We start from the raw sequence: 25,517 nt of genomic DNA, 5'->3' as shown, positions 1-25,517 counted from the left end.
TGTAGGACGTTCCTCTTGGATCATCACCGACTCTGACGGACACACAAAGGTCCCCTAGGCCCTGCGATGTTGGACAGTCAATGCAGCGTGGGGCAGAGCCAGGTACGCAGATGGCGATGCATCTGCAGTATCAGCCAACGCTATCTCTCCGTACGTCATTAGGCCTGCCCGTCACCTTGAGGTAGTCCTGGAAGATGAAGGCACGTTCATGGCGAGGTTGCGCAGATGTTGGTTTATTTCGCTTCACGCTGAGGGTGGTTGCGGGAGGCAAGTTGGACACATTGTGGCGTCGGAGGTGCTGCCAGAATTGGCAATCTCTTTGGGCCATAAAACCTTCCGAATGGAACTAGGAACGCCGGAAATGGTGTGAAGGAAGACCGACGTCATCCCGGGAGCCAAAAGTCGAGCTCGGGTCTACAAAAGACAAGAAACAGCTTCGGACCTACCGCCATCGTCCTCAGATACACCCTTTGCCTCGCCTAAATCGACTCTGCCCAGCCCTTTACCCCGAGGCCGGGCCCGTTGATGAGCACACGATAAGAAGGTCAGCGAACAAACACAGGAGAACAAATAAAAAAATGCAGTCACACCAGCAACCTGTCACGCGAGACGTGAAGGCTTTCTTGCACCGCATCCCTCACCATCCCCACCGCGTGCACTTCCACAAGCGACCATCCAAGATGCTCGGGTCTAACATGGCCGCACCTGTAGTCGGACCGGACGCCTCCGCAGTGCCCCTACCACCCGTTCGCCCCGTTAGGCCCCTCCATCAGTCGTCGCTTAGCACGACTTCCTCGTCCTCCACCGGATCTTCCATCCTACCCGAAGTTGTCAAGGAAGAAGAGTTGGCACACTCCTCCGTCGCGTTGAAAGCAAAGTGAGTGCCCTTTCCCCCACCGTCCGCATCTCATGCCAAGGATAGACAGTGTGACCATCGCTGCCACGGTTTGCATTGCCTTACCCTTGTGCACTAGTCGACTTCGCTGACTCTGTCCGTCCCAGGCACTACAAGCACGCATCCTTCGCGGCAAACGTCCTTGACATCATCCACACGATCAATGTGCCGACATGGGATCACGCGTCGATCGCGCCTGAGGACATCAAGGTCTTCAAGGTCTCCGGTTCGATGACGAATGCCGTATTCTTCATCTCATGCCCATCGATACCCTCCGCACACACCCTGCTACTCCGCGTCTATGGCCCGTCCTCGGGCGAGCTTATCTCCCGCCCGCGCGAACTCCACACCCTTCACATCCTCTCCTCCCGCTACCACATTGGTCCCCGTGTATACGGCACCTTTGCAAATGGACGCGTCGAGGAGTACTTCGAGTCCACCACGCTCTCGGCGGAGGACTTGCGCAACCCCGAGATCAGCCGATGGATTGGTGCACGCATGGCCGAACTGCACTCGGTCGACATCGACATCGTGGAGGACGGCGCAGAGTGGGAGATAGCAGCTACGGCGAACGTCAAGTCGTGGCTCGGGCATGCGCGGGATGTGCTCTCGCTTCCTGCGATACTGGAAGCCGCACGGCGAGAGATCGACATTGACGCATTCGAGGTCGAGTTCCGGAAGTACACCGAGTGGTTAGCTACGGTGGACGACGAGCAGGCGGGCAACCGACGTGTATTCGCGCACAACGATACACAGTACGGCAACCTTCTCCGGCTGAAGGCTCTCAGCCCTGGTGTGCCCAAGCATCGACAGGTGTGTGGTCCATCATCGATCCAATTTCATAGCTAATACATACTCCCCAGATCATCGTCGTCGACTTCGAGTACGCAGCACCAAACCCTGCTGCCTTCGACATCGCCAACCACTTCCACGAGTGGACAGCCAACTACCACAGCGACACTCCCCACCTCCTCGACCCCACCCGCTACCCCACCGCCGACGAGCGCCGAAACATGTACAAAGCGTACGCGGACCACTCAGGCATCGTCGGCGTCTCCGACCACTGGCTCGGCGTGCTCGAGGATCAGGTACGCGCCTGGAGCCCGGCGTCGCATGCGATGTGGGCTATTTGGGGCATCGTCCAGGCGCGCGACGATATCGAGGCGGCCGTTGAGGAGCCTGAGTTCGACTACATTGGCTATGCGCGCTGTCGGATGGAAGGTTTCCGGCGAGAGTTGCGGGCGTTAGGGATCCTGTAGACGGCTAGAGATGGAGAGGACTACAGCTCTCAACAGTTGTTGTGCCTCGGTGCGCATGTGCAGGCCCTTCGCGGGCAGCCTCATTCCCTCGAGGGACATGCAAATTTTTCCAAAGGGCAGATGCGCAGCCCTGAAGGGGCAGCACGTCCTCTCGGAGGGTTCGCGTTGCGCACGACGGATAGACGGTGGTGGCGGATGCAATCTGGAATCATGGGATATCACAATACCTTACTCTCGTACTTACCTAGTCTAGGCTCGCGTACAGTACGCACCTTCCCATAGACACTACCGCCTTGTTTTAGACTCGAATATGGATCATCGTACACGAACTTTGAATGATGCGAGGAGAGGTTCATCGTAACGTAACGGTCACAGTTTGCTTTCGGAGGATGCCGGCAATCTTCTGTTCTCCCAACGCCTGTCGTGTTTCTTCGCTCCCTTTGAAAGGTCTGAAACAATGTTTGCGCTCCTTCACTTCGTCTTGGCATCGTTTCCCACCTCGAATGCGGCTGCCTAGCACCTTCTAGCACTCCCGATGCATTCTCGTGATCGGGCTCTACTGTGCTCTCTGGCATGCCTAGATGCATTCAGCTCTTCAGACGACTCTCGACGTATGCGAATCTCGTACGCTCTCAGAAGGACACGACAGTACACGACCGCACACGCCACCTAACGTCGTCATCGCCCATCGCGTCTGAATGGCCTTGATAGAGCACGCGGTGACGAAGCGAAGCACATGGCGCCGTGCTCACAATCCACAGCCTTATAAGGCCTCCGCACCTTCCTCCTGACTTCATCGCTGCGGACCACCGCCCCAGCACCCACCGCTACTTAAATGCCCACCGTACGCGCGTCGACCTCCGTCCTCGTCAGCCTCTTCTTTGGCGCCGTCGCGTTCTACTACCTCCTCACGTCCTCCGCGATCGATATCCCCGCCTACATCCCCTCGTCGCTATCCTGGTACACGGGCGCTACTATGAGCACAGTTGCTACACCTAAGGGCTGGTACAAGCGCATCGCGCCGCACCCCGCGCCCGAGCACTGGACGCCGCGCAGGGAGGCGCTCGCGCTCGCGGTCCTCCGGAGCACGAAGGTCGAGCCCGAGGGCTTCACGCTCGCGCTGTTCTCGGACAAGGTGGAAGACAAGCACGTCGCAGTCGACTCACTCGGCCGCGTCGTCCTGGTGCCCAAGGGTGACCACGACGCCTTGGTTGCGCACGCGACGGACGCGACGGCGCTTCCCGAGACGGGCATGTTCCGCAACCTATGGCAAGTCGCGCGCCCGACGACAGGGCAGCCGATCGACCGCATCATCGTCCCCAAGGAAGGTGGGGGCAACGCCGAAATCAGTGTTAGTGGCTGGGCGGGCAGCGCAGAGGAGGCGATGCCGCTGAAGCGCCCGGTCGAGGGTCATGAAGAGCTTCCTGTTGTGTTGAAGGAATTGGTCGGGCTTGCATTGGAGGCAAGGGAGGAGTTTGACAGCGGGAAGGTAGATCAGGCAATGGTTAGCAGGGTGAAGAATATTCTGTAGGCGGTCGCTATTGTTTGAGGACTAGGGGAACAGGCGTATGTACTATAGCATCGTGAAGGCAAGTTCACTGGACAACGATTGCGATGGAATCCAGTTTTGTTGAAGTCGTGCTCGGAACCTTTTGTGAGCCAAGCGTTTGCGGTGCACGCGGGGGCATCTTGGCTATGTCGCGCCGGAGCCTGGACTTCGTTCCCCTCCCTATTGGCCGTAAGGAACTGGGGTTTTCTGCTTTCAATGCGGGCCATACGAGGACGATCGCCTGGTGCTGGGAGAGGGCATAAAGCGCTGTCCAGATATAGCATCCGACGAACGTGCGTAGGTGATCGTGTGCAGCGCCGGTGTTCAACAGTGTCAGTTGAGCGACTAGGAGGCGCTCTAGTGGCTCCAGTCTTTGGTTGTGGGGCGTGAGCGCATAGGATACGCCATCTCTACTGAACAAAGAAGCTACGACCGAGTAAGGGGGCGTCGTTGAGCACGGCGGCGGGCCCAGAGGGCGCGGGGAAGGGGCCGGTATATGTGTCTCCGAGCCGAGCTGGTCCCGGCCGACCGCCGAGTTCCGTTTTGAAATGGATTTTTGTGCACACGACACAAAAAGCGGGAGATGGATCGAGGGAGAACGAGACTCCACGGGCTCTCCACGGCCGCATCACCCGACGACGTCGCCGCCGACGTCCAGCTCGCTAACAACTCGACACGACGAACGTGCGCGCTCCGACGATAAGTACTGACGAAACCGCCGGCGCACTCCACTTCACTCTTTACCCCCACCACCGCCGCCACCATGCCCAACCGATCCACGCTCGAAGAGTTCGAGCGCGAGAACTCGACCAGGCCGCCCTACATCCTCACGAAGACCGAGCTCAAGCTCTTGGGCATCGCCGGCGTCGGCTTCTTCCTCGATGCGTACGACCTCTTCATCATCAACCCCGTCGCCACCATGCTCCAGTTCCGCCTCTACGAGGGTGGCCAGCTCCCCGCCGATCTCGAGGGCTTCGTCAAGGCTGGTGCCAACATTGGCTCCGTCATCGGCCAATTCGCGTTCGGCTACATGGCGGACGCGCTCGGGCGCAAGGCCATCTACGGCAAGGAGCTCATGCTCATTATCTTCGCGACGATCATGAGCATCACCACCCCCACTGGCGCGCTCTCCCCCGAGAGCTCCCTCATTTACCTGGCAATATGGCGTATCGTTCTCGGTGTCGGTGTCGGCGGCGACTACCCGATGTCGGCCAGTGTCACCAGCGATCGGTCCAACCTGCGCAAGCGGGGTACCATGCTCAGCTACATCTTCAGCAACCAGGGCTGGGGTAGCTTGGTTGGCAGCATCGTCTTCTTGGTCGTCCTCGCGTGCTACAAGCACAAGCTCGGCGACGGGACGAGTGGCATCGACGGAGGTGCGTCCGATCGCGCATGTCCTGCAGATCATCATCGCTAACAGGTGATTCAGTTTGGCGTATCGTTATCGCCCTGTCCCTCGTCCCCGCATTTGGCACCCTCTACCAGCGCCTCACCCTACGCGAGTCCTCGCGCTTCATCAACGCGCAGAAGCAGAATGCTGTCGAGGAGGAGGAAGATGATATCGACAAGTTGAAGCGTCAACAGCGCGCGTCGGAGGAGGCGGAGATGAAGGACTTGTCGAAGACCCCCGAGACTACCACCACGACAACGAACTCCGAGGAGCCTGAGGCCGAGGAGGTCGCGAAGAAGCCCGCCCACTTCAAGGGTACGCATGTTCGCCTCCACAATCTGCGCATATACTAATCAAAGTCGCAGAGTTCATCCACTACTTCTCCAAGTGGGAGCACGCGAAGCTGCTCATCGGCACCTGCTCGTGCTGGTTCCTCCTCGACGTTGCCTTCTACGGCATCAACCTCAACCAGAACGTCGTCCTTCAGGAGATCGGGTTCGATGGCAAGGACGGCACGCCGTACCAGCGCCTCATCAAGATCGGCACTGGCAACATCATCATCACTGCGCTCGGCTTTGTCCCTGGGTACTACGCCACCGTTTTCACCATCGAGAAGCTCGGCCGTAAATGGATACAGATACAGGGCTTCTTGCTCGCGGCGTTGTTCTGTGCGTTGTCTCATTACTCTCGCTTTCATGATCTCGATCTGACCACAATCCCTTCGCAGTGGGCATCCTCGCCGGCGCCTTCAACACCCTCCCGACCGCGGGCTTCATCGTCTGCTTCGCCTTCCTCCAGTTCTTCTTCAACTTCGGCGCCAACACGACCACGTATTGCTACCCCGCCGAGGTCTTCCCCACCCGCTTCCGCGCCTTCGCGCATGGCGCGTCTGCCGCTGCGGGCAAGGCCGGCGCCATCATCAGCGCGCTCGCCTTCAACAAGCTGAAAGATGATATTGGCACGCCGGCGGTTTTGTGGAGTGAGTTCTTTATCCTTTCGACGTAGGTCCAAGAAGGGATGCTGACGGTCTCGACAGTCTTCTTCGGCTGCTGCATCGCTGGCGCGGGCTTCACGCTGCTCTTGCCCGAGGTGAAGGGTCGCGACCCGGACGAAATCCTCGCGGCGGAGATCAAGGCCGAGCGCGATGCAAGACGCGCTGCTGTCCTCCAGCAGGCGACGCTCGCGTCGTAAGCACCCCATGCGAGGCAGTGGGTTGTATACATGCGCCTTGATGCGCAGGATGTGGAAGGCAGCTGGAAGGGTGCTGCCGATGGGTCTTCGCTGACGATGGATGGGGGCGCCGCTGTTGAGCACGGGTCGTGGCTGTTGAGCGTTGAGCAAGGGCCGTGGCTGATGCACACAGGGCGCTGTCCATGACACGAGCGAAGTATTGTAGTTCTAATAATGTGCCTAGCGCACGAGAAGTGCGAAAACAACTTGTAGCAACATATATACTGATAGAAGTAGAGAGCTATCAATGCTCCTGATCTTGAAATGGGCGTGTGAGCGAGGGATGCAGCTGGAGAAGGTTGGCGAAAGGGCCAAACAAAGCGAACAAACAAAGGCTGCGCCATCATTATGCAACCTTGCTTATGAGGTGCCTTGAATCTGTGTCCCGAGGATCATACGATTCAATTCGTCAATCACAGCTATATTCGTACAAAGAGGTCGTAAGTACAAGCAAGAACCATAGCAATCGAGGAGCGTAGAAGTACAGAGATGGCGAAAAATCAGAAGCGAAAGCTGTCATAAGATACAGTAGGAGTCCCAGATTCTTTCACAAAATTAATCACCCGTGAGGGTGCGACATTGGGGATAGAGGTGGCCCTGGATGTGAAGAAGGCTTTGCGTGCTTTACGGCGCGACGGGGCGGTCTCCTCGTTTGGTGGCGGGTAGACAGGGGGCGGCCCCGACCGTTTCTGTTCATTTTTCTATTTGACATGTTAGCTCTCCCCGAGCGCAGTGCGTGCGACACGTAAGTACACCTACCTTGTTCTGTTTGGAGCGCTTCTTGCCTGGGATCGCAACACTTGCCGGCGCTTGAGATTTCGGCACGCGACCCTATAACATGCCAGGGTGAACAAATGTATGCTCAGCCTAGCGTGGGGAGCCAACACACCTTCTGGGTCACAGCTTTCTCGCGAAGGGCGCGAAGGACGTCGCTGTTGATGGATGGGGCCTGGACAGAACATCTCTCCTGCGCTGATGTTTCGTAGAACGTTGCTTTCGAAGGTTCGGATCCTGTCCTGGCAAGCTTGACCGCAGGCGTGGATGGCGTCCCACGAGCGTTTGCTTCGTCTTGCAGATCTTTCTTAGTGACCGTCTGGATGATAGGCGAGCGATTTGTGAGGTCGTTGGCCTCGCCAGAACGCACATTTCGACGCGTGTCTGTACCCGGGTCGCAAATATATTCGGCAGTCGCGTCATACGTGTAACAGGCTGGCTGTGGTGGCTTCTTCATAGCCGATCGCAGCCCCGCTAGCTTGGTGTGCAGGTGCCAGCGACTGTGCGCCGCGTTTGCGACGTCTGCCGAGGTGATGAGAGGAGGCGGGTGGTACAGCATTGCAAGGCTTACAAGACATCAAATCCTCCGTCAATGCCGCATCCCAATTGACATCCGCCCAAGTTTCGCCGGCGAGAGCGCTGGTATCATCCGGATACGAGCGATCTTCGTAGGCAGCGACCAAGGCAGAGATGTCTTCATATCTGCCGGAAGCGCAGCGTGCTTCGTCCACGGAGCGAGCCATTAGGGGCAAGTCGACGAGGTTTGTGACAGAAAGGGAATACGCTTCGCATAGCTTCTGTACGCTCGCTACAGCGAATCAGCAGTCCATTACCGGCAGTTCAGAACGAGTGACCTACCTCCAACAGACCCCGCTTTGATGACACGCCGGCTTTGAAGCAGTCGACGCAATTCTTGTGGAAAGGCTGATGTAGGAAGGTCGTGAGCCATGTGACCGAGCCAAGATGGTGGGACTTCACGTACTTCGGTGCAAATCACCGATCTGGATCACAATGATCCAGTCGTCGTTCGCCAGAAGTATCAGAGGAATGTGGGGCCGAGGGTGATCAGGGAGCTGGAAGATCACGAAGTCAAAGCCCACGACGCCGGAGGAAATGCACGATATGCAACTGTTCGCATCTTCCGCCGTCCAACAGTATCGAATCTGGGCATTGGGACTGAGTTCTGACCATGAATACGAGCCTGCTTGTAAATTCTGTGGGCGCGGGTTGTAAAATGGGTTGAGTGGAACCCAGGGTGTCGAGGTGCCAGGATGGTATAGTTGACCACCGACTGCGTCGAACATGAAGTACCCGTTCCATGGACGCGTGAACCAGGATGACAACAGCGAAGGCATGTGGTAATAAAAGAGGAATAGGCCGGCATGTGCATCGTTCGCAGCATCTGAAAGGTGTTTCAGTGGACGACTGAACCGAATGGAACTTTATATTACATTCTCGCTGCTCGAGAGTCAGCGGATTGGCCTCCCAGTTGCTTAGCCTGACCAATCCTTTCTGCAGTTCGTGCCCAGCGTAAAAAGCGACGAGCTCGGCTAAGCCTATTTGAGCAGTATAGCTTCCTCCCCAGTTGGGGTTGTCCATCGTCCGTGTCAATAGAGAAAGGTCGACGCAGCCATACATTTGAACCCGCCAATCACTGAACAATTTTTGCGCATCGCCTGTGGTGGCACGTGGGTATGCAAGAGGTCCGGTGTGAAAAAGGACTGACCACTGATACCTGCGCCAGCCTTGATGACGCCTGGGTCTTCCAACAGCATCTTGAGGCGTCGAGGAAATCTGCGGCATCCGGAGCGGCCACACCAACGATTTTCGGCTCTTTTGTGGCGACATTGTGCTTTGTACAAGTGGTCAGTGAGGCGCAGCGGTCAAAAGGGTTCCTTTAGGTGCGCACTGTACATATTGCTCAGTTGAATGAGTATGATTTCATGATCAGTCGCGATCTGGATGAGCGCGACATGATTCGACAACCCGACACGATTGAGTTTCTTGCTGGGCTTCCACTCCATGTCGAAGCCGACTACGCGAGGATTGATACCTTTCACAGCGTCCTCCGCCTCGTGAACTGTCGCACAGTATGTGAGGCGTGCGTCAGGGCTGTATTCGCGCCAGCTATATGGTGGGAGCGACGGAGACGCCATAAACCCTTCGCGAGACCTGTCGACGTCGAATGCCGTGATATTCGATGTACAAGGAGTACGAGCGCCCTATTACCGTAATAGATGTCAGCTAGCAATGAGAAGAGTCGAAGATATCGCGAACAGCTGGGTGTTTGCGGGATGCCTGATCTGTGGTCGAGCTCCAGAATCTGTTCCTTTCAAGCAGCAGAGATGTCGTTTTGCGAGGAGATTGAGTACTGCGATCACGGTTGTCAGAACGTGGAGGTAGGAAGGAAGTAAGGACGCAGTGGGAAAGTAACGATCGTCACAGTGGGTGGTCACGTCGACTGGATTGAGCTAAAAGCCGGTGGTCCCAGATGGCCACCTGACTTCGGTCGGTCTGTGACGGCGTCGCTTGCGTGGTGGTCGTACTGATCAGTTTGCGTTTCTTAGCATTGACTTGACTTGCCATGACAGTGACCTTGAGTAAGGCTTGAGCGACTGTTCGACTGGAGAATGAGAGCAAAGCGGGTGGAAATATTGATACATATGTGGAAGAGCGTGGGCAGCATCATACGCGAGCGAAGTCTGGCGGGACCCACAACGCGCCCGCTTTCGCCTCGCGCAAGTGGCCCGCGATGGCATCGAATGTGTACGGGCGGTGTTATTCCGTTTTCGTCGACCGATATGGTTCAGCTTGAGGTATGTATCTATGACATCGAGCGACATACATATGTTATGCGTAGGCGACGGTCAGCGGTGCTCCTTTCTGTTCCTGCTCAGTGATAATTAGGTTTGAGCGAGGTTGCTAGCCAGATTGTGTAGCGCGGCGCTTATTGGCACTGGTTTAGTGTAGACGCCACTGGAACTGAAAAGTGTTCCAGTGAACAGATAATTGTGTCGCAGCAGCATTAGGGTATAAGTAGCAGGGAGGAGAGATTCGGGGCAAGAGAGACAGCTGATCCGATGGCGAAACCTAGTGGTTGTCGGAAGAGAGGGAAAGAAAGGGGCAAAGTGACAAGTGTCACGGTCACGGTTGGATATTGTGGCAAATCTATCTCTCTCGTCCCTCAAGCGTTTCCAAGGGTAGAGTGCACTATATAGCCAAGATATCAAAGAGTACAGACCAAAGAGTACAGAGGAGTGTCTTACTACATGTATACAGAGGCGTGCATATGTAACAGCAATTACAGCGACGGATTGGACAGCGGCGACAGTAGCACGAATCATCGTAGGTAGATCAGCAAGAGGTATCCGCCGGCGGATACTGGACATGTGAGTGCGTTACAAAACAGTACGTGCGCATAGCGAGGTACTGGATTCCTTCATTGTATTACTTCCGCCTTTTGTTGTTTCCCTTCCCACCTCGCTTCGGGGGGCCAGTCGAGCCCGAGGTGGAGGGCGCTGATTCTTGATGAGTTTGCGGTGGCGACGCGGTAGCAACGCCGCGTTGCGCGAGGTACGAGGGGTCCGGTTGCTGGCGAGCTTGCGCCTTCTCGCGCATCGTATTGACAGAGCCTGGGTTGGAGGGCCGCGGGCGAGCCTATGCAAGATTTCAGCGAAGGGCACGCAGAGAAAGGCAGCAAGACAAACCTGGCGCACAGCCGTGCGAGCTCGGATGGCAGCAATAGCATCAGACACGGGTTCAATATACCCAGTTGTGTGAACTATTGGTGGGACGGTGCTTGTCGATGGTGCGTCTCTGCCGCTGTGAGGCACGCTTCCTCTGCCATACCCGCCAGGGGGAGCGGTCGTGGGCACAGGACGCTGTTGTGCGCCCTTGAGCGGGGGCTTCTTTTGTTGGCCGCCCTTCCCTTTGCCCTTACCGGCGGGCGCGCTTCGCTTGTAATCCGGGTTATGTGGCACCCAGGGTGTGCTCGTGCAGGGGTGGCATAGCGCGCCCGAGCTCACATCGTAGGTGTAGTACGCCGCCAACGGCTGCTTGACCATCTTGCTCAGGAGCGTGGCAAGCTTGGTGTACACGTGCCACCGGCCGTGCGCAGAGTTAGCAGCGTCTGCATATGAGTCAGTTTGGTCGAGTACAATAACAGCGACAAGGATGTTCACATAGCATGAGCTCTGGAGTCAACGGTAATCGCCAGTCTAGGTCCTTCGGAAAGCCATCCGAGTTTTTCGGGAAGGTGTGTTCATCATATGCAACAATGAGCTCTCGAAGCGTTAGTAAGTCCTCGTAGCTGCCCTTTTTCCAGCGATTGCTGTCCACGGAGCGAGCAAACAAGGAAAGGTCGATGATGTTTGCTGTGGGCACGCCGTATTGCATGTAAAGTTGTAGGCTGGATCCTGGTGCGTACGTCAACATTGCGATTTACAAATCACTCATGGACGAAGCCTCACCTCGAACCATACCGGCTTTAACGACCAGAGTGTTCTGAAGAAGCTCGCGTAGCTTGTCGGGGAAGGCTGAGCGATGTAATGAGCTGAGCGAGCCTTCCATTACTGAGCATAGTCGGCGCACCTTCGTGCATCCTCTCAAGGTGGATCAAAATGACCCAGTGCTCGTCAGCCAAAAGAATCATCGCGACGTGCTTGACCGGTAACTCATCATCCTTCTTTGGCCTGCGAAGCACGATATCGAATCCGACCGCCGGCGAAGAAATCGCAGAAATCGCCGCGTCCGCCTCCTCGACCGTCTTGCAGTACTTCAGCTGCGCGTTCGGGCTGAACTTGCTCCACAAGTACGGCTCAAGCTTCGGCGGCGGAGGGCCGGGATCGTAGTCCGGATTAGCAGGCTTCCATTCAGCCGTCGTTTTGGGCTCGCACAACCGACCGCGCACGGCATCGAACGTGTAGCACACGGGCTTCGGCTGCTTCGCCATGACCGATAGCAACGTCCGCAAGCGACCGTAAAGCACCCAGGCGCAGTGCGCGTCGTTCGCGGCGTCTGTAGGGGGTCAGGGAAAGGGTAATGACAGATATCAAGAATCAAGTGACATTGTTTCTGCTCATCGCTCAGAGGTACCTTCTCCCAGTTGCTGCGCGAGATCCTCCCCTTGCGCAGCTCGCGCTTCTCGTAGAAGTCGATGAGCCTCGCGAGCCCAATAGGGCTGCTGTAAGGACCTTTCCAGTTCGCATTGTCCACCGAGCGGGTCATAAGACCAAGGTCGACTACGTTCGACATTGAGATGCCGTGGTCTCTGTAAAGTTTTTGGGCGTCTCCTAAACGAGAAGGTGAGGACTTGCAATAGCGAGATAAGCGTTCACTGACCACTTATGCCGACGCCCGTTTTAGCAACAGAAGGGTCCTCAAGCAGCAGACGCAATTGTTCAGGAAAGACTGGTCAAAAAAGTCGCGTGAGCTCAGGCGACGATCCTTACATGAAAAGACAAGGGTCAGGAGGTGATTAGGGAGTCATTGACGTACGTTGCATCTGACTGACTTGTACGAGAACGATATGATCACCATCGGCGACCTGAACGAGCGCGACGCGGTTCTCCGCCTGACCAGAGACGTAGACGGGCTTCCACTCCATGTCAAAGCCTACGCTGTCAGAGCGTATCCTGTTCACTGCATTATTGGCCTCGGATACTGTCTTGCAGTACCAAAGGCGTGCGTCAGGACTGAACTCGCGCCAAGTGTATAGGGGGAGTGGCTGAGACGGTGCATCGGACTCGGACTCGGCGGGGGCAGCCAAGGACGTGCCTGCGACGGAGGCCATGACAGATGTGGGGGTGGACAAGAGGGAAGGACCTATTCCTGAGTCTCAATTGGCCTGACCGAGCAGTAGCCGAGCGGTTAAAAGAGGTATAGGATGGTGCGAAGTGTGGCGCTTGTTGGGCGCCTACTAGTCAGCGGAAGCCGGTCCAAATCAGAAGCTGTGCGCGTATAACGGTGACGTCCGTGCAGTCAAGGTATCCTGAGCTTGTGCGACCTGCACTCCAGATGTAGTGAACTCTGCGTCGACAGGGTGTTGGTGGTTGAGGAACGCGGAGATGGGTCGGCGGTGCCCTGGGGAAGCGTGACATCCGCCAAAGACTGCCAAAGTTGGATGTCACGCCAAGCACAATTTCTAAACATAGTTTTCCCAATGTTCTTCGCTTGCCTCCTCATCATCTCGGCCAAGACGTCGTCTGAGCGCCTGCCTGCGCCCCACGCCCCGCTTCGCTCAATGGCGCACATATCTGTCTTCGCATCGGGAACCTCTGCGGTGGAGCAACCACCATCAGGCGCGCTGCTCCGTCTTCCACAGCCCGCGACCCCCACGCCTGCTGGATCTTCTGAGCGGGTCTTCCGAGGCCCCCCATCCTTTTTTGCGACGCCAAGCCCAAGACGTGCCCAAGACTGCTGCGCGGCTCTCGGCCTGTTGCGGTAAACGACTAATTTTAGTGGAAATCTCAATATCCGCGTCGCGCCAGTCAGGTTACTTTTAGAGCCTTGGCTTGGCGCCCCAGAAATAGATGCATAAAGCGACGGGAGGTACGCCATTCAGCCTCAGCTTGTCCTCCCCCACTGCCTCTCTGCCACCACAATGAACGCGCACTACTCTCAGGCTTCGTATGGGGAGTCGTCTACGGACGTTATGCATGCAATCTCTCTCCAGCTGCATAGTGCTATTATGACTGCCTCTACCCTTCTCGAGCAGGTCAGTGGCATCGTCTTTGAGACCACCTCATCGCTGACATCGTTGTACAGCCACCACCACCTTCAGTGCGCGAGATACTCGCTGCTTATACCACCCGAGGGGACGGTGACCGCGAGATGCTCCTTGCTATGCTTAATGCGAAGAGTGCGGAGGACCAGGTTAGTATCTATCTCTCATCTGTGATATTCTCAAGCTGATACGATACCTTCTCAGCGCTTGGCTTCCGTCGCCAACTTGCAGAAGGGCCTGCTCGACGTGTATCACTCCACATCGCACGGCAGCCAGACCGAACTAGAGCGCGAGCGCGCCTCGCTGTCAAATCCCATGCGCACGCCCGAATCGCCGCCCGCCTCCATGTCTCGTACTCGCGACGCACACAGCCGACATCACCCGTACCGCTACGCGCCCACCTCTGACCGACGAGGGCGTTCACCCCACGCCAAGCCCACGGACCGTGAGCTGCACACCTTCCCAGATGTTGAACGGAGACGTCGTGCTCCCGCTCCATCGCCCATCGACGTGCCGCGCCACACCTCCCGGGGGCAGGCGCCATTATCGCCCCGCACGTCCTCCTCGCGGAGCAACTCGTCAGAGGGCTCCCCCCGTGCTAGCCCGCGTTCTATGGCCATCGACAACCTCCTCACCTCGGCCCCGCACAACGCGAGCTCAGACGACCAAAAGCCTATTCTCACTAGCTCGCATCCCGCCATCGTCCGCGCGACCTAGTGGTCGTAGCCGCCGCCGCGCCACACTACGGCAGCCCGGTGCCGTGGAGTCATCCTTCGCTTCTACTCACCGCCTATCGTGCGCCGAGTGGCAGCCGCCCACCCCTCATGGAACCCCTATAATTATCTCCTGTCTTGCACGCTCTCGAGCAGCTGTTGTACTACTATTCTGCCTATCGTACATAACATACTCACGTCAACTACCGTGTCGAAGTTGTAATCAATGGAATCCAAGCAGTGTCCTCAGTGAACATATCGCGCTTGACACGTATGAACAGCGTACTGTAACCGGAACGGAGTGTTCGGCCAAGCAAGCCCTTGGCGCGCGAGATAGGCCCGACGTGAAGGCGGGAGGCTTGTGCGCGCCTTGGCTACTGTCACCCTGCCCTTGGCGTGCGAGGGGAGAGCGGCCGCGCGGGAAAAGGCGGAAAAAGATGAACATGGCCTGCACGTGATGTAACACGATTAACGCGTCCTCGGCCCGTGATCCGACGCGGAGGCATCATTCCCCATCCTGCTTGCTTGTGGCCACCATGTCGTCGGATTACGATGATTTTGTGGACGAGCTCCCCGTGCTAGGCGATGATGAGTGGGGTGCGCTGCTGTCGGGGGCGGCGGGCAGCACAACGACGGCGACATCGACGACTACGCGGGCAGAACCCTCGTCGACGGGTCCGGGTACTCATAATGATCTGAACGCGAACACTTCAGGGGCCCCTCCCGAGCCGCCGCCGCAGACTGTTCAAGATGAGGCCGCTAGCGACACCGAATCGACGGATTACGGCGACGATGATATCTTCGATAGCACCTTTTTACAAGCCGTAGACGCTCTTGAGCGGGGTTTGACACAAGCAGAGTCGAGTACGCATATATGCGCCTTCAAACTAAGCGGGGTTGCAGACAGCTTATCTCGCCTTTGCAGCAGTGCGTACTGCTACGCGGCAGGAGAATGGCCCTAGCGAGGCTTCTACCTCTGCTAATGTCATCACTGGTAAGTGGAAACATCAATCACGCCTTGCCTGAATGGCGCTGACACCATAACCACGCATATAGCCAGCCCCTCCGCGTCCCGCAAACGCAAAGCCTGTGAAGGCCCCAGCGGTTCCAGCGAGAACACACAGAAGAGGACCCGGGTGGACGAACGTGGTCGCTTCGTGCCCTCTGCGTCCACGGCCAAGCCAGACCCAGTCAACGAGGTTCTCGCGAAGTTTGAGGACGAGCTTAGCTGCCCCATGTGAGTCCTTTTCGCGCGCTTCGACGAGGGTTATTTCTGACGGGCGGGAATAGATGCTGTGACCTAATGTATGCGTCGTCTTGGGAGGTACCCAAGGTCGAGTGACTCACTGACCCTTCTCTTTTTTGCAGTGTGGCCGCGCACGTAACGAACCCCTGTGGCCATAGCTTCTGTGGGGAGTGCGGGAACCAGTGGTTGAAGATTAATGTAGGCATCGATTTTCCCTCGCGATTTGGTTGCTTGGATGCGAGGCTGACTTCGGACTGTAGAAGAAGACTGTTTGTCCCAATTGCCGGACCGCGGTGCACCGTAAAGCGCCCATGATACCCAACATTGCTCTCGACCACGCTATATCTGTCTACGTCTCGTCCTTGGCCAATAACGGTAACGCGGAATGGGCTTCTGGCGGCGCGAAGTTCGCCGAGTTCGTCTCGAGGCAAGAGTAAGCTGCTCACCAAGTCGTCTAAGTCTGCCACTGACGATACTTCCTTAGACGTTGGAAGAAGATCAAGACGGAGCAGGCCACCTCGAAGAAACAGAAAGCTCCTGCTTTGCCGGCCACGCCTGTGAGGCGTCCAACCATGATCGACATGCTGGAACTTTGGGCCGATCTTGATGATGAAGAGGGGGATCCCACATACGAAGACGATGGCCTCGAGCTCATTGCTCAGTTGCCTCGCCGGCGAGACCGACGTGCTCGTTAATCACGTTCATCTTCCTATTGCATTCTTCCGTTTGCTCCTGCTTACCCGTCGCCGTGCTTTGCTTTCCCCCTACTTTCCCTGTCGTATGCTGTGTATACTGCTTTGCTATGTGTATATTCCCGGACGCTAGTACAGTGCTCACCATAGACGCCTCGGCTGGATTATGCCTGTATGTGATGTCATGCAACGACCGCGACCGCGCCGCTGACGATGATCACCATCAGACAATGACAATCGCCCATTGTATCCTGCCTGATTTGTCGAGCACGATGCAGAACACGCCGCACACTCGTTGCCCGAGGGCAAAACGGCCTGGCGACGATCTCGCCCGCATTCTGCTCCTTTCTCTTCCCCCTCATCGTCTTCGTTGCCGGTGACCTCCCTCCCTGCTGATCGCCCTCCCCGCTGCTTCGACCATGCGGATCGCGTTCAACCCCGCGCTTGGAACGACTACCCGCGTCGCGGTGCCCTCGCTCGATGGCGAGGCGCATATGCGCCTGCTTGCGGTGCTCAATGAGAAGGAGTACGCAGAGCTGAAGAAGGCGGGCGCGATCGTGCAGGCGTGGTCCGATATGCCTGGCGGGGGGAGGTGCGCGGGGCAGTGGGGCGAGCTGGACTTTGTCGAGATCGATGCGGCGGGTGCTGCGGGCGACGATGAGAGTGCATTGAGCCTCGGTCCCCTCGATGACGAGCCATCTGCAATAGTGGACTCGACGCAGCACATTTTGGCCCTCCCTCTCGTGGTCCCGCTGGCGGGACGCGCGGTGGAGTTTGCGTTCACATATCGCCTGCTGTACCCATCGGGGCAGGTGCGGTGGCTCGGACAGTTTGGGAACAACGGAAGGCTGGTCGTCGAGCGCGAGGTGCCGCCGGTCGACTTGGAAGGTGCTTGGGAGGGCGATGTGGGGAGCGAGAGCGTGCTGGATCGGACGGGTGGGGAAGATGCGGGGTCGGTGATCGCGCGAGTGCGGAGGCAGAGTGAGTACGAGGTCTGTGGGATTGGGGGGCGTCCTGGGTGCGTGTCCATTCTCTGAAGGGAGGGGAAGTACTGATCACTGTGTATAGTGTCGTTGGATCGCCGACCGTGGCCTTACTGCCAAAGTCTTCGCCAGCATCCCTCACGCGCCCTCATCCTATCGTCATCAGTACCATCCCGCACGACGCGTCCCTTCTCTACGATGAGACCTCGGGCTCCATCCAGCTACATGGCAAGGCAGTCGTCCGCCTCGACGCTGGGATCCCCGCCTCGCACACTAGCGAGATGTCACCCGAGGTCCCAGGCTTCGCTGTACTCTGGGCCAAACATTCCGACCTGGTGCAAGGCGTTTTGGTGCCCCTCCCCGGCGTGCTCTCGCAGGGCCTGCGCACGGTGAAGATGGCGTTGGCACCATTCGGTATCAAGGAGGGCATGCGATACGTCGTGCACTGTCCGCTGAGCGGGCAGACGCGCACCGCGCTCGCCGAGAGCATGGAGCCCACCGTGAAGCTCACCATACCGCCATCTGGTGGCTCGTTCGCGATTGCACCGCTTCGCACCCTGGGCCCGCCTGTGGAGACCGCCATCCTTGTACCACATGTTGCGTTGGCGGACTCAGCGCTGCCTACTCCGCCTCCTTCGCCTCCCCAGGTCATCACGCCCCTGCCCTCCCTCGCGCAGGTCGTCGCCGAGGCTCCCGCGCCCAAGACCGCTGCCGAGACCCCGGGCCCCTCGCCCGTCAGCCCCCAGCGCTCGCAGCACTCAACCGCTTCGCCTAAGACCAAGTCGTCGGCCAGCTCCATCGCCCCGCCACCTCCCAAGCGCCGCAGCTTCCTCTTCCGCTGCCTCAAGTTCATGTTCCTCCTCCCCTTCGTCTTCGCCGTCGTCTTCTACCGCGTCGTCATCAAGCGCCGCGGGCGAAAGGCGATGCTCAAGACGCCGTCGAGCCCGCGCTCCGTAGTGTCCGCCGTGCCTCCTGAGCAGCAGGCCCCCACCCAAGCCTCAGCTCCTCCCGCGGTGGTCCGCCAGGAGTCCACGCGGCCGCCCACCGTGACCGCCGCGCCAACGCACATCCTCCACGCCAACGTCGCGCCGGGGAAGACAGCCATCCTCCTCCACCCTTATGATTCCACGCTCGACGAGCATGTCACGTACGAGATCGACGGAAAGCCGATTCACGATACGATCACGACCCTCACCGACGACGGCCTCCTCGCCACCTTCGACAGTGGCAAGGGCGGCCTCCTCAAGATCACCTACGCTTGAACCACCTCTTCTGCAAGCCCTTCAATACACTCAGCACCATACACACCTCAAGAACTCACACATACACCGCACGGACCATTCTCTTTTCCTCTTTCGCCTTCACGACTGTTGTTTGTAACCCTCCATGACACCTGGTTGTTGTCACATTTCTATATTATCCTGTACACGGGCTGTAGAATTACATGGATCTATGCGTAGATGAGCGGGACAGACGACGACATATATATCAAGAAAATAGTACGTAGGACAGCAGGAAGACAACACAGACCAAACGAGCGGAGGTACCAAACGAAGAGATGACATGCCGCTCATGTCTTCTTTTTCTTCGTCGCCCGCTTGGCTGTCGAACCTGCGGCGGAGCCTGTCGGCGTCGGCGCGCGCGAGTCCTGCTTCTTGACCTCGTCGATGCCCCGTTTCTGCAATCCAGTCAGCATGACACCAGATAGAGTATGAGCGAATGGCTCACCTTTCCCCTCGTACTACTACTGCTCTGCGCCTTCTGCTCCGCCGCCTGCTGCTCCGCCTCCTTCTCAATCATGCCCAGCAGCGTGTTACACCGCCTGTTCAGCTCAATCGCGGACCGGCTCTTGAAGAACCAGTCGAAGCGGAACACAGGGAACTCCGTAATATCCTTCTTGATGCGCTCGTACACATCCTCCGTCTGCATCCCGTAGTGGTAGAGCCGGCAGAGCAGGTACCGGTCTTCCTCCTCGCTGTAGACCTTGCCCTTCGTGGTCGGGTAGTTCAGCTCAAGCTCCTGCATGGGGTAGTTGACGGAGTTGATCTTTTCCTCGAGGAGCTGCTCGAGGTTTTGGCGCTTGTTGCGCTTCTGCTCGCCCTCGGCGATGCGGGCGGCTATCCTGGGGTGGTCTGGAATATGGTCAGTACTCGGTCTGCCAGGCCAACAAGATGCATGCGCATACCTGCCAGAGTCGTCCACCTCTCCTTGAAGACCTTGTAGTACTGGGCCACCTCGCCCGCAGTCTTGTCGGGGATTTCTGAGGCATAGAGGTCGAAGCTCGCACCCCTGCACCGCTGTCAGCCTCCTTACACAATGCGGGCCCGGTGAACTCACCATCCGTAGGTCTCCAGCCCACGCACGAACTGCTGGAAGTCGCGGCGGGTCCAATCGCCGAAGCCCTTGCTGATATATGCGTCCTTCTGCGCGATCTCTTCCTCGGTCAGAGGCTCGGCCGTGTCGATGAACTCCTGCGCAGCTTGTCGCTCTTCCTCGAGTTTCTCTGGCGTATCCTCCGGGCCTGCAGGCTCCCGCGTCGTCGCCTTGATGTCGTTTAGGCGCTTGTGCACCGCAAGCTCGCGCTCTTGCAGCTGCGTAAGCTCCGGAGGGAAGAACTGGAAGTCCTGACTGCGAAGACTGTGAGCAACATATGACCGACGACGCGACGGCCAGGACTTACACAGTAACCTGCTTCGGTGCTTTGGGCAACTTCGGCGCCTTATCCACCTTCGCAGGGCCTGCGCGCAGCGTATCCTTGAAGTAATTGTCGACGGAGTAGTTCGACTTGCGCTCGCGCTTCGCCAGAGAGATCATGTTGAAGTTTAAGTTCTTCTTGCTCCGGAAGTCCTCGCCCTCCCACTGCTGCACGGACGCATCGGACTTGAAGTTGCTCAGGTCCTCGAGGTTGAGGCCTTCGTACTTGCTGTTCAGCTCGTGTGTGCGCTGCTCGCCGCGATGGATGATCTCGTCGATGTCGTCGTTGATGAGCAGCTCGTCAGTGGCGTTCATAATCTTCTCAGCGCCGTGAGTGATCATGTCGAGCAACTCTTCCTTGTTGGCAGCTGTAAAAATGTCAATTCGAGTACTAGACTGGTATTCAAGGTCACTGACCTTTCGACTGCTGTTGCCTTCCTTGCTGGATGACGAGCTGGTCAAGCCGCAACTTCTGTGCAGCCCTCTCTAACATGCGTTCCTCAACACTGCCTTCCGTGATGAAGCGGAAGACATAGACCTGCTTGGTCTGACCGATACGATGCGCACGGTCCATAGCCTGCAGATCCGCCTGAGGGTTCCAATCGCTGTCGTACAGGACGACAATGTCAGCAGTAGTCAAGTTGATACCAAGACCACCGGCACGCGTGGTGAGCAGGAAGATAAACTTGTCGCTGTCGGGCTTATTGTACTCGTCAATGGCGGTGATACGGTCGTCGTGGGCCGTTCCACCGTCGATGCGACAGTACTCTGCAGCACGCGTCAGCTAAGCAATCGAGCCCGATCAGGGGTAAACGTACTGTAGCCACGGAAGAGGCAGTAATCCTCGAGGATGTCGAGCATACGGCTCATCTGACTGAAGATGAGCACGCGGGAGCCCTTCTCCTTCATCGACTTGAGGAGCTTGTCGAGAATGAGCATCTTGCCACAGTTCTCAACGAGGTGCTCGTCGGTCGTGTATGGTGGGCCCGGCTCAGCACCGTCAAACAAGTACGGATGGCAAGTCACTTTGCGCAGCTGCATGACCATGTTCATCAGCCGCGTCTTGCCCTCCTTCTTGCCGGTAAGACCGTTGACAGCGTCGATGTCCTTCTCGAGGACTGAGCGATACCATTTCCGCTGCATGTCACTCAAGCCGACATAGATGTTGATCTCCTTCTCTATGTGGCGACTTAGTAGTGCTTCTCCTAAGCTAAGGACAACACTTACTCGGCAACAAGTTCTTCTCGACGTCGGACTTGACACGACGCAGGAGGAAGGGCCGCAAGATCTTGTGTAATGCCTCTACAACCCGCTTGCTCTTCTCCTCTTCGTCCACACCATCGCCTGTGTCCTTGTGCAAGAAGCTGTCCAAATCCTTGTAGTCCCGGAAGATTTCAGGGCAGATGAAGTTCAACAAGGCGAACAGCTCCTGCAAGTTGTTTTGCAGCGGCGTGCCGGTGATGAGCAGCCTTCCACGCGAGATGAACGAGCGGACGACTTCGGAGAGGATGGAGTCGACGTTCTTGATGCGGTGAGCCTCGTCGATGACGATGTACTCGAACGAGAACTTCTTGAGAGCGCTCTTCTCGATGAGGCAGATTTCGTAGGACGTGATGCAGACTTCGAAGTCCTCGGTGATGAGGCGGCTCGCCACAATCTCCGCACGTTCCTCTTTGGACCCAGTGAGGACGACGGCCTTGAAGTCGGGCGTCCACTTCTCGAATTCGCGCTCCCAGTTGCGCAGAGTAGACTTGGGGACAATAATGAGGTGAGGTCCCTTGATGCCATGGTGGTGCTTGAGGTATGCGAGAAACGAGATGGTCTGCAGCGTCTTTCCAAGACCCTGAGGAAGAGTTAGGCAATAGCCTATGAGTGACCAAATGGGCTACACACCATCTCGTCTGCAAGGATACCGTTCAACCCATTGTGATGCAGCGACACCATCCAGTTGAGACCCTGCAATTGGTATGCTCGCATAGTTCCGTTGATGACTGGTGAAAATGATCAGTCGCTGCACACAACGCATTCGCCGAGGTACGCACAGCTTGGAGACTCTTCGAACACGTAGGGTTGGTCGCTGCCATCAACGGCGCGCTCGCCCTCTTTCAGGAGCTCCTCATCTTCTTCCTTTTCAGACTTGCGATGGCGCGTGCTGGCATCGCTGCGAACATGCTTTGTCAGCAGGGATATAGGCGGGAGAAAAGGGCACCAACATCGTCTTCTTGCGTCCCCTACCCTTCGGCTTGGGTTGTGCGTCCATCATGGCAGCATACTCGGGATCTTGAGCGCGCTTGGGGGAAGTGAGCAGCGCGTCTTTGGTGGCGAAAATGATCGTACCCTAATGTCTACGAAGTGCTTGAACAAATCTGTCTGCCCGAGCAGGTAGGAATAGCGCTTCACTGCGTCGGTGATCTGTGATACGCGAGGTTAGCATAGGCGCGCATATTGACAGTATGCCCACACACCTTGTTCTTGTCCATCTCCTCCCGCTTCTTCTGCAAACTCGAGTCGGCGGCCTTCTGCTTATCCGTCTTCCTTCCCCGTCTCCTAGGTGTGGAATTGGGGGCAGCATAGTCAGCATCCTGGATGGGTCGCGTCAGTCGGTGCATCTGTATGGAGATTATGCGACGCACGTCTTGACCGCCCTCGCTCTCCAGCTCATCCTTCTCCGGGGCCTCTTCGGGCTCCTCGCTCGCGCCGTTGCTGGGCTGCATCGTTGTCAGTATATGCCCATGTCCATCAATGCGCCAGACGCGCACCTGCCGCGAGACGATGTTGCTGGGAACCGCGTCGCTGAGCATATCTTCCTCCATGGGTGCTGGGCCAGCGGACTGTGCGAGGGAGTCAGGGACGGCAGCGGGGGAAGGGGAAGCGCGTACACTCATGGTAGGGGAACAAGGCAAGTGTGCAAGGTGTTCGATAATTGCCCGTCACGTTCGCGTCGGCCGTCACGCGGTGGCCATCACCTTTGTGGCGTAGAGTCAATTCGACGCAAGCAACTGACAACACAACACAGCAACAAAAGTTCCAAACAAAGTCTCAATAGTATCTGCACAATAAGGTATAGAGTACGAGGGTACAAGGCGCAGTACATACAGCCGTGAAGTAGGTACACTTGAAGATTACTAGCCTGATAGTCCATAGCGGTGGTCAAAGTCTGCATTACACGAACTTGAACGTGATCACGAAAATCCATCTCTGGTATACGCCTAGAGAAGCGTCCAGACGGCGCTGACCATGGAGACAGCAACAGCGACGCCCATGCCGGCGAAAGCGCGCTTGTCGGCCCAAATATCCGCGGCGGCGTTCTCGTCCGAGCCGCTCGACCCACTGCTGCTGCTACCACCGCTGCCAGAGCCTCCAGTCGAGCTTGGCTCGTTGGCGGGTGCGGTCGGCGTGAAAACGGACGGCGAGACACATGCGCTGGCGCCAGAGGCCGCAGACTCGGTGGACTGCGAGTTGACAGTGCCGTTGCCGTTGAAGCTGCATGCCTGCGCGTTGTTGTCGTTCGCCTCGTAGAACAGGCTCATCACGTAGGAGAGCTTGATCGCTGCAACATTGTCAGCAAAAATTGATCACTTTCGGGGGGAAAGGGACATACTGGAGTCACAGCCGGACACAATACCGTACGTGCCCGTGCCGCCGTCGGCACCAATGTCATCGCAGCTGGCACCCTGCGAGCCAAGGGTGCTGCAGGCATAGTTCAACAACTCGCCAACGACGGTGCTGTAGTTGGCCGTCGCAGGTGTGAACTGACAGCTGAGGTTCGACTCCAAGCATTCGCATTGCTTCTCATTTGGCGTGGGAGGGAGCGTGTTCGAGGCAAGCCAAGTGTCGTTGGTGGCGAAGCAGTTGATGTAGTTATCCGAGCTGGAAGACGGGTCGTTCGAGGGAGAGACCTTATTGTACTGCTCCTTCAGGTTGTTGAAGTCATCGCTGGTCGTGATGCTGTTGCCGTCATCGGAGACAGTGACCATGCCGAACTGACCAGCCGCACTCTCCGCAGGGAAGTAGGAGAACGCCAGGCCGCCGGACCAGATATCGGTCATGTCATCGCTGTACAGCGCCTCGACTTCGCTCCAGGTGCGCGTCTGACCAGACTCGACACAGCCGAACTCGGAGAAGTACGCCGGGATGCTGAGGCCGGCGTAATCGCCGTTCGTGCCCGCATATGCTTCCTCGTAGGTGGAGTCACCGCACCATTCACTATGTATGTGTGAGAAACAACGAGGACGCGTGGATAAGATGCCAGCTCACTAGTTGTTGAGGCCGTAAAGATCGATAGCATAGTCGCCGGAACCTTTGCCGTTCGGGTCGCACGTCAGGTAGTTCGCAAGCGGGTCGCGCCAATTTGGTGTGCCGTCGATGGCTGCGTAGCCGACCAAGACGTCGGAGCTCTTGGATTTCCTGCATACTGTAAGGAAAGAGGACCCTTGGCGAAACTCCAAGTACTCACAAGTAAGCCTTGACGTCGCGCGCGGCTCCCTTGATGAAGGGCGCGGCGACGGTCGTGTTGACGCCAATAACGACCTCGTTTCCAACATTGTACGCGAGAACATTGTCATAACCGGAGAATACGTCGATAGTCGTGAGGTACTGGTTGAGTAGGTTTGTGGACCATGAAGGGGAAGCGCGGTCAATAGACCCGTTCAAAGGTAAGGACAGGTCGATTCTGGGCGGACGGTCAGCAGGAGGCGGCAAAGGAGGCCAAGGCAGCCAAGCGCACATAGTGTAGATCCCTGCATCACTGAACGTCTTCATGCAGTCATCATGATCGAGGGAGGAGTTGACGCTGTACACGCGGATGGTGTTCACGCCAAGGTCCTGCAGGTACGAAACATCGCGCTTGCAGGCGCTCCCCGAAGACAGCGGGTCGATGAACGTCGACGGCTCGCCGAAGCTGTTGTCGCTGCTCTGTACGACGGTGCCTACGCGTATACGTCAGTCCGGCTCTCCCCCTTCGCCCTGCGCGCTACGCACCCTGCTCCTGGTAGGCGACGCCCTTGATGTAGAAGCGGGAACCGCTGTCATCGTACAGGTAGCGGCCTTTCCGGCTAATTTTCGAGATCGCCTGGACGGAGGCCGCGAGGGCGAGCACCGCTGCTGCGCGGGTGACGCGCATAGCTCAAGTGAGGGGAAGGGAGGGTATTAGGAGGTGATGGTGGGAGGAGAGAAGTGTCCTCGCGGCACGGGCGATGCCTGGCATTATTTATTTCCATCCAAGCCGGCTAGCGAGCGCCGCGAGGGCCGAGATTCCTTGGGCGCCGCGCGGAAGCTATTGAATTATTCAGGTCCAGGGGTGTCCAAATCGGGCCATTATTGGCTACCCCACGGGCGATCAGCGCCTCGGACCCACAACTTGTCGACT

At 57.5% G+C, this 25,517-nt stretch overlaps 11 protein-coding genes across 11 annotated transcripts; 7 read left to right on the top strand and 4 right to left on the bottom strand.

Moving 5' to 3' along the window:
* Positions 1-622: 622 nt before the first annotated feature.
* Positions 623-3,792, top strand: SCHCODRAFT_01115779 (kinase-like protein). The gene is made up of 6 exons (XM_003037104.2): positions 623-877; positions 1,003-1,708; positions 1,759-1,983; positions 2,403-2,418; positions 2,736-2,778; positions 3,028-3,792. Exons 1-6 carry the CDS (start codon positions 681-683, stop codon positions 3,683-3,685), a joined length of 1,845 nt encoding a protein of 614 aa, XP_003037150.2. The 5' UTR covers positions 623-680; the 3' UTR covers positions 3,686-3,792.
* A 295-nt stretch (positions 3,793-4,087) lies between these two features.
* Positions 4,088-6,605, top strand: SCHCODRAFT_02612474 (MFS general substrate transporter). Its single transcript, XM_003037105.2, has 5 exons — positions 4,088-5,079; positions 5,133-5,408; positions 5,459-5,761; positions 5,821-6,072; positions 6,130-6,605. The coding sequence occupies exons 1-5, from the start codon at positions 4,467-4,469 to the stop codon at positions 6,282-6,284; spliced, it is 1,599 nt and encodes a 532-aa protein (XP_003037151.1). The 5' UTR covers positions 4,088-4,466; the 3' UTR covers positions 6,285-6,605.
* Positions 6,606-6,705: 100 nt separating this feature from the next.
* SCHCODRAFT_02612473 (uncharacterized protein) lies at positions 6,706-9,600 on the bottom strand. The gene is made up of 10 exons (XM_003038451.2): positions 9,375-9,600; positions 9,007-9,319; positions 8,824-8,949; positions 8,549-8,773; positions 8,080-8,499; positions 7,956-8,021; positions 7,669-7,905; positions 7,213-7,619; positions 7,083-7,154; positions 6,706-7,024 (listed from the first exon to the last, which is right to left on the bottom strand). Exons 2-10 carry the CDS (start codon positions 9,251-9,253, stop codon positions 6,824-6,826), a joined length of 2,001 nt encoding a protein of 666 aa, XP_003038497.2. The 5' UTR covers positions 9,254-9,319; positions 9,375-9,600; the 3' UTR covers positions 6,706-6,823.
* A 688-nt stretch (positions 9,601-10,288) lies between these two features.
* On the bottom strand, positions 10,289-13,162 carry SCHCODRAFT_02612467 (uncharacterized protein). The gene is made up of 8 exons (XM_050344539.1): positions 12,594-13,162; positions 12,438-12,506; positions 12,164-12,388; positions 11,688-12,113; positions 11,567-11,632; positions 11,279-11,512; positions 10,805-11,226; positions 10,289-10,754 (listed from the first exon to the last, which is right to left on the bottom strand). Exons 1-8 carry the CDS (start codon positions 12,886-12,888, stop codon positions 10,545-10,547), a joined length of 1,947 nt encoding a protein of 648 aa, XP_050202397.1. The 5' UTR covers positions 12,889-13,162; the 3' UTR covers positions 10,289-10,544.
* A 159-nt stretch (positions 13,163-13,321) lies between these two features.
* Positions 13,322-13,792, top strand: SCHCODRAFT_02612465 (uncharacterized protein). Its single transcript, XM_050344538.1, has 2 exons — positions 13,322-13,646; positions 13,720-13,792. The coding sequence occupies exon 1, from the start codon at positions 13,339-13,341 to the stop codon at positions 13,540-13,542; it is 204 nt and encodes a 67-aa protein (XP_050202396.1). The 5' UTR covers positions 13,322-13,338; the 3' UTR covers positions 13,543-13,646; positions 13,720-13,792.
* Positions 13,333-14,796, top strand: SCHCODRAFT_02612461 (uncharacterized protein). The gene is made up of 3 exons (XM_050344537.1): positions 13,333-13,812; positions 13,863-13,970; positions 14,026-14,796. The coding sequence occupies exons 1-3, from the start codon at positions 13,699-13,701 to the stop codon at positions 14,536-14,538; spliced, it is 735 nt and encodes a 244-aa protein (XP_050202395.1). The 5' UTR covers positions 13,333-13,698; the 3' UTR covers positions 14,539-14,796.
* Positions 14,797-15,067: 271 nt separating this feature from the next.
* On the top strand, positions 15,068-16,217 carry SCHCODRAFT_02530490 (uncharacterized protein; the record flags this gene model as incomplete). Its single annotated transcript, XM_003037107.2, has 5 exons — positions 15,068-15,398; positions 15,460-15,528; positions 15,591-15,771; positions 15,903-15,978; positions 16,041-16,217. 5 exons carry the CDS (start codon positions 15,071-15,073, stop codon positions 16,215-16,217), a joined length of 831 nt encoding a protein of 276 aa, XP_003037153.1.
* Positions 16,218-16,302: 85 nt separating this feature from the next.
* Positions 16,303-16,776, top strand: SCHCODRAFT_02167926 (uncharacterized protein). The gene is made up of 2 exons (XM_050341965.1): positions 16,303-16,644; positions 16,700-16,776. Exon 1 carries the CDS (start codon positions 16,387-16,389, stop codon positions 16,603-16,605), a length of 219 nt encoding a protein of 72 aa, XP_050202394.1. The 5' UTR covers positions 16,303-16,386; the 3' UTR covers positions 16,606-16,644; positions 16,700-16,776.
* A 115-nt stretch (positions 16,777-16,891) lies between these two features.
* Positions 16,892-18,717, top strand: SCHCODRAFT_02567053 (uncharacterized protein; the record flags this gene model as incomplete). The annotated part of the gene is made up of 2 exons (XM_003037108.2): positions 16,892-17,490; positions 17,541-18,717. 2 exons carry the CDS (start codon positions 16,892-16,894, stop codon positions 18,715-18,717), a joined length of 1,776 nt encoding a protein of 591 aa, XP_003037154.1.
* A 154-nt stretch (positions 18,718-18,871) lies between these two features.
* On the bottom strand, positions 18,872-23,055 carry SCHCODRAFT_01228862 (uncharacterized protein). The gene is made up of 16 exons (XM_003038453.2): positions 23,029-23,055; positions 22,909-22,980; positions 22,783-22,857; positions 22,615-22,731; positions 22,487-22,561; positions 22,363-22,439; positions 22,192-22,310; positions 22,043-22,140; positions 21,377-21,992; positions 20,968-21,327; positions 20,567-20,917; positions 20,136-20,517; positions 19,793-20,083; positions 19,641-19,744; positions 19,184-19,587; positions 18,872-19,133 (listed from the first exon to the last, which is right to left on the bottom strand). The coding sequence occupies exons 1-16, from the start codon at positions 23,032-23,034 to the stop codon at positions 19,026-19,028; spliced, it is 3,255 nt and encodes a 1,084-aa protein (XP_003038499.2). The 5' UTR covers positions 23,035-23,055; the 3' UTR covers positions 18,872-19,025.
* Positions 23,056-23,101: 46 nt separating this feature from the next.
* Positions 23,102-25,418, bottom strand: SCHCODRAFT_02612452 (glycoside hydrolase family 72 and carbohydrate-binding module family 43). Its single transcript, XM_003038454.2, has 6 exons — positions 25,130-25,418; positions 24,876-25,077; positions 24,606-24,821; positions 24,407-24,556; positions 23,751-24,355; positions 23,102-23,699 (listed from the first exon to the last, which is right to left on the bottom strand). The coding sequence occupies exons 1-6, from the start codon at positions 25,269-25,271 to the stop codon at positions 23,359-23,361; spliced, it is 1,656 nt and encodes a 551-aa protein (XP_003038500.1). The 5' UTR covers positions 25,272-25,418; the 3' UTR covers positions 23,102-23,358.
* Positions 25,419-25,517: the final 99 nt, after the last annotated feature.

Source organism: Schizophyllum commune (assembly GCF_000143185.2).
Source record: "Schizophyllum commune H4-8 unplaced genomic scaffold SCHCOscaffold_2, whole genome shotgun sequence".
Classification (NCBI taxonomy): Eukaryota; Fungi; Basidiomycota; class Agaricomycetes; order Agaricales; family Schizophyllaceae; genus Schizophyllum; species Schizophyllum commune.
This window is presented reverse-complemented; position numbering and strand designations above follow the sequence as displayed.

Excerpts from the sequence above, each read along its gene's own strand:
- SCHCODRAFT_01115779 (XM_003037104.2), top strand. The coding sequence starts at position 681 with ATGCTCGGGTCTAACATGGCCGCACCTGTAGTCGGACCGGACGCCTCC. Across the intron at positions 878-1,002 it reads TCCGTCGCGTTGAAAGCAAA|GCACTACAAGCACGCATCCT; the intron begins GTGAGTGCCCTT and ends TGTCCGTCCCAG. Across the intron at positions 2,779-3,027 it reads TCTCGACGTATGCGAATCTC|CCTCTTCTTTGGCGCCGTCG; the intron begins GTACGCTCTCAG and ends CGTCCTCGTCAG.
- SCHCODRAFT_02612474 (XM_003037105.2), top strand. The coding sequence starts at position 4,467 with ATGCCCAACCGATCCACGCTCGAAGAGTTCGAGCGCGAGAACTCGACC. Across the intron at positions 5,409-5,458 it reads GAAGCCCGCCCACTTCAAGG|AGTTCATCCACTACTTCTCC; the intron begins GTACGCATGTTC and ends TCAAAGTCGCAG. Across the intron at positions 5,762-5,820 it reads CTTGCTCGCGGCGTTGTTCT|TGGGCATCCTCGCCGGCGCC; the intron begins GTGCGTTGTCTC and ends ATCCCTTCGCAG.
- SCHCODRAFT_02612473 (XM_003038451.2), bottom strand. The coding sequence starts at position 9,253 with ATGGCGTCTCCGTCGCTCCCACCATATAGCTGGCGCGAATACAGCCCT. Across the intron at positions 8,950-9,006 it reads TCAACTGAGCAATATGTACA|CACAATGTCGCCACAAAAGA; the intron begins GTGCGCACCTAA and ends ACTTGTACAAAG. Across the intron at positions 7,620-7,668 it reads GACGGAGGATTTGATGTCTT|ACGTCGCAAACGCGGCGCAC; the intron begins GTAAGCCTTGCA and ends TCACCTCGGCAG.
- SCHCODRAFT_02612467 (XM_050344539.1), bottom strand. The coding sequence starts at position 12,888 with ATGGCCTCCGTCGCAGGCACGTCCTTGGCTGCCCCCGCCGAGTCCGAG. Across the intron at positions 12,114-12,163 it reads GAGCGATGAGCAGAAACAAT|ACGCCGCGAACGACGCGCAC; the intron begins GTCACTTGATTC and ends GACCCCCTACAG. Across the intron at positions 11,227-11,278 it reads GACTCCAGAGCTCATGCTAT|ACGCTGCTAACTCTGCGCAC; the intron begins GTGAACATCCTT and ends ACTCATATGCAG.
- SCHCODRAFT_02612465 (XM_050344538.1), top strand. The coding sequence starts at position 13,339 with ATGGCGCACATATCTGTCTTCGCATCGGGAACCTCTGCGGTGGAGCAA.
- SCHCODRAFT_02612461 (XM_050344537.1), top strand. The coding sequence starts at position 13,699 with ATGAACGCGCACTACTCTCAGGCTTCGTATGGGGAGTCGTCTACGGAC. Across the intron at positions 13,813-13,862 it reads CCTCTACCCTTCTCGAGCAG|CCACCACCACCTTCAGTGCG; the intron begins GTCAGTGGCATC and ends ATCGTTGTACAG. Across the intron at positions 13,971-14,025 it reads CGAAGAGTGCGGAGGACCAG|CGCTTGGCTTCCGTCGCCAA; the intron begins GTTAGTATCTAT and ends ATACCTTCTCAG.
- SCHCODRAFT_02167926 (XM_050341965.1), top strand. The coding sequence starts at position 16,387 with ATGATGAAGAGGGGGATCCCACATACGAAGACGATGGCCTCGAGCTCA.
- SCHCODRAFT_01228862 (XM_003038453.2), bottom strand. Across the intron at positions 22,562-22,614 it reads AGGAGATGGACAAGAACAAG|ATCACCGACGCAGTGAAGCG; the intron begins GTGTGTGGGCAT and ends CGCGTATCACAG. Across the intron at positions 22,311-22,362 it reads AGGGGACGCAAGAAGACGAT|CGATGCCAGCACGCGCCATC; the intron begins GTTGGTGCCCTT and ends GCATGTTCGCAG.
- SCHCODRAFT_02612452 (XM_003038454.2), bottom strand. The coding sequence starts at position 25,271 with ATGCGCGTCACCCGCGCAGCAGCGGTGCTCGCCCTCGCGGCCTCCGTC. Across the intron at positions 24,356-24,406 it reads CTTTACGGCCTCAACAACTA|TGAATGGTGCGGTGACTCCA; the intron begins GTGAGCTGGCAT and ends ACACATACATAG. Across the intron at positions 23,700-23,750 it reads TGTGTCCGGCTGTGACTCCA|CGATCAAGCTCTCCTACGTG; the intron begins GTATGTCCCTTT and ends ACAATGTTGCAG.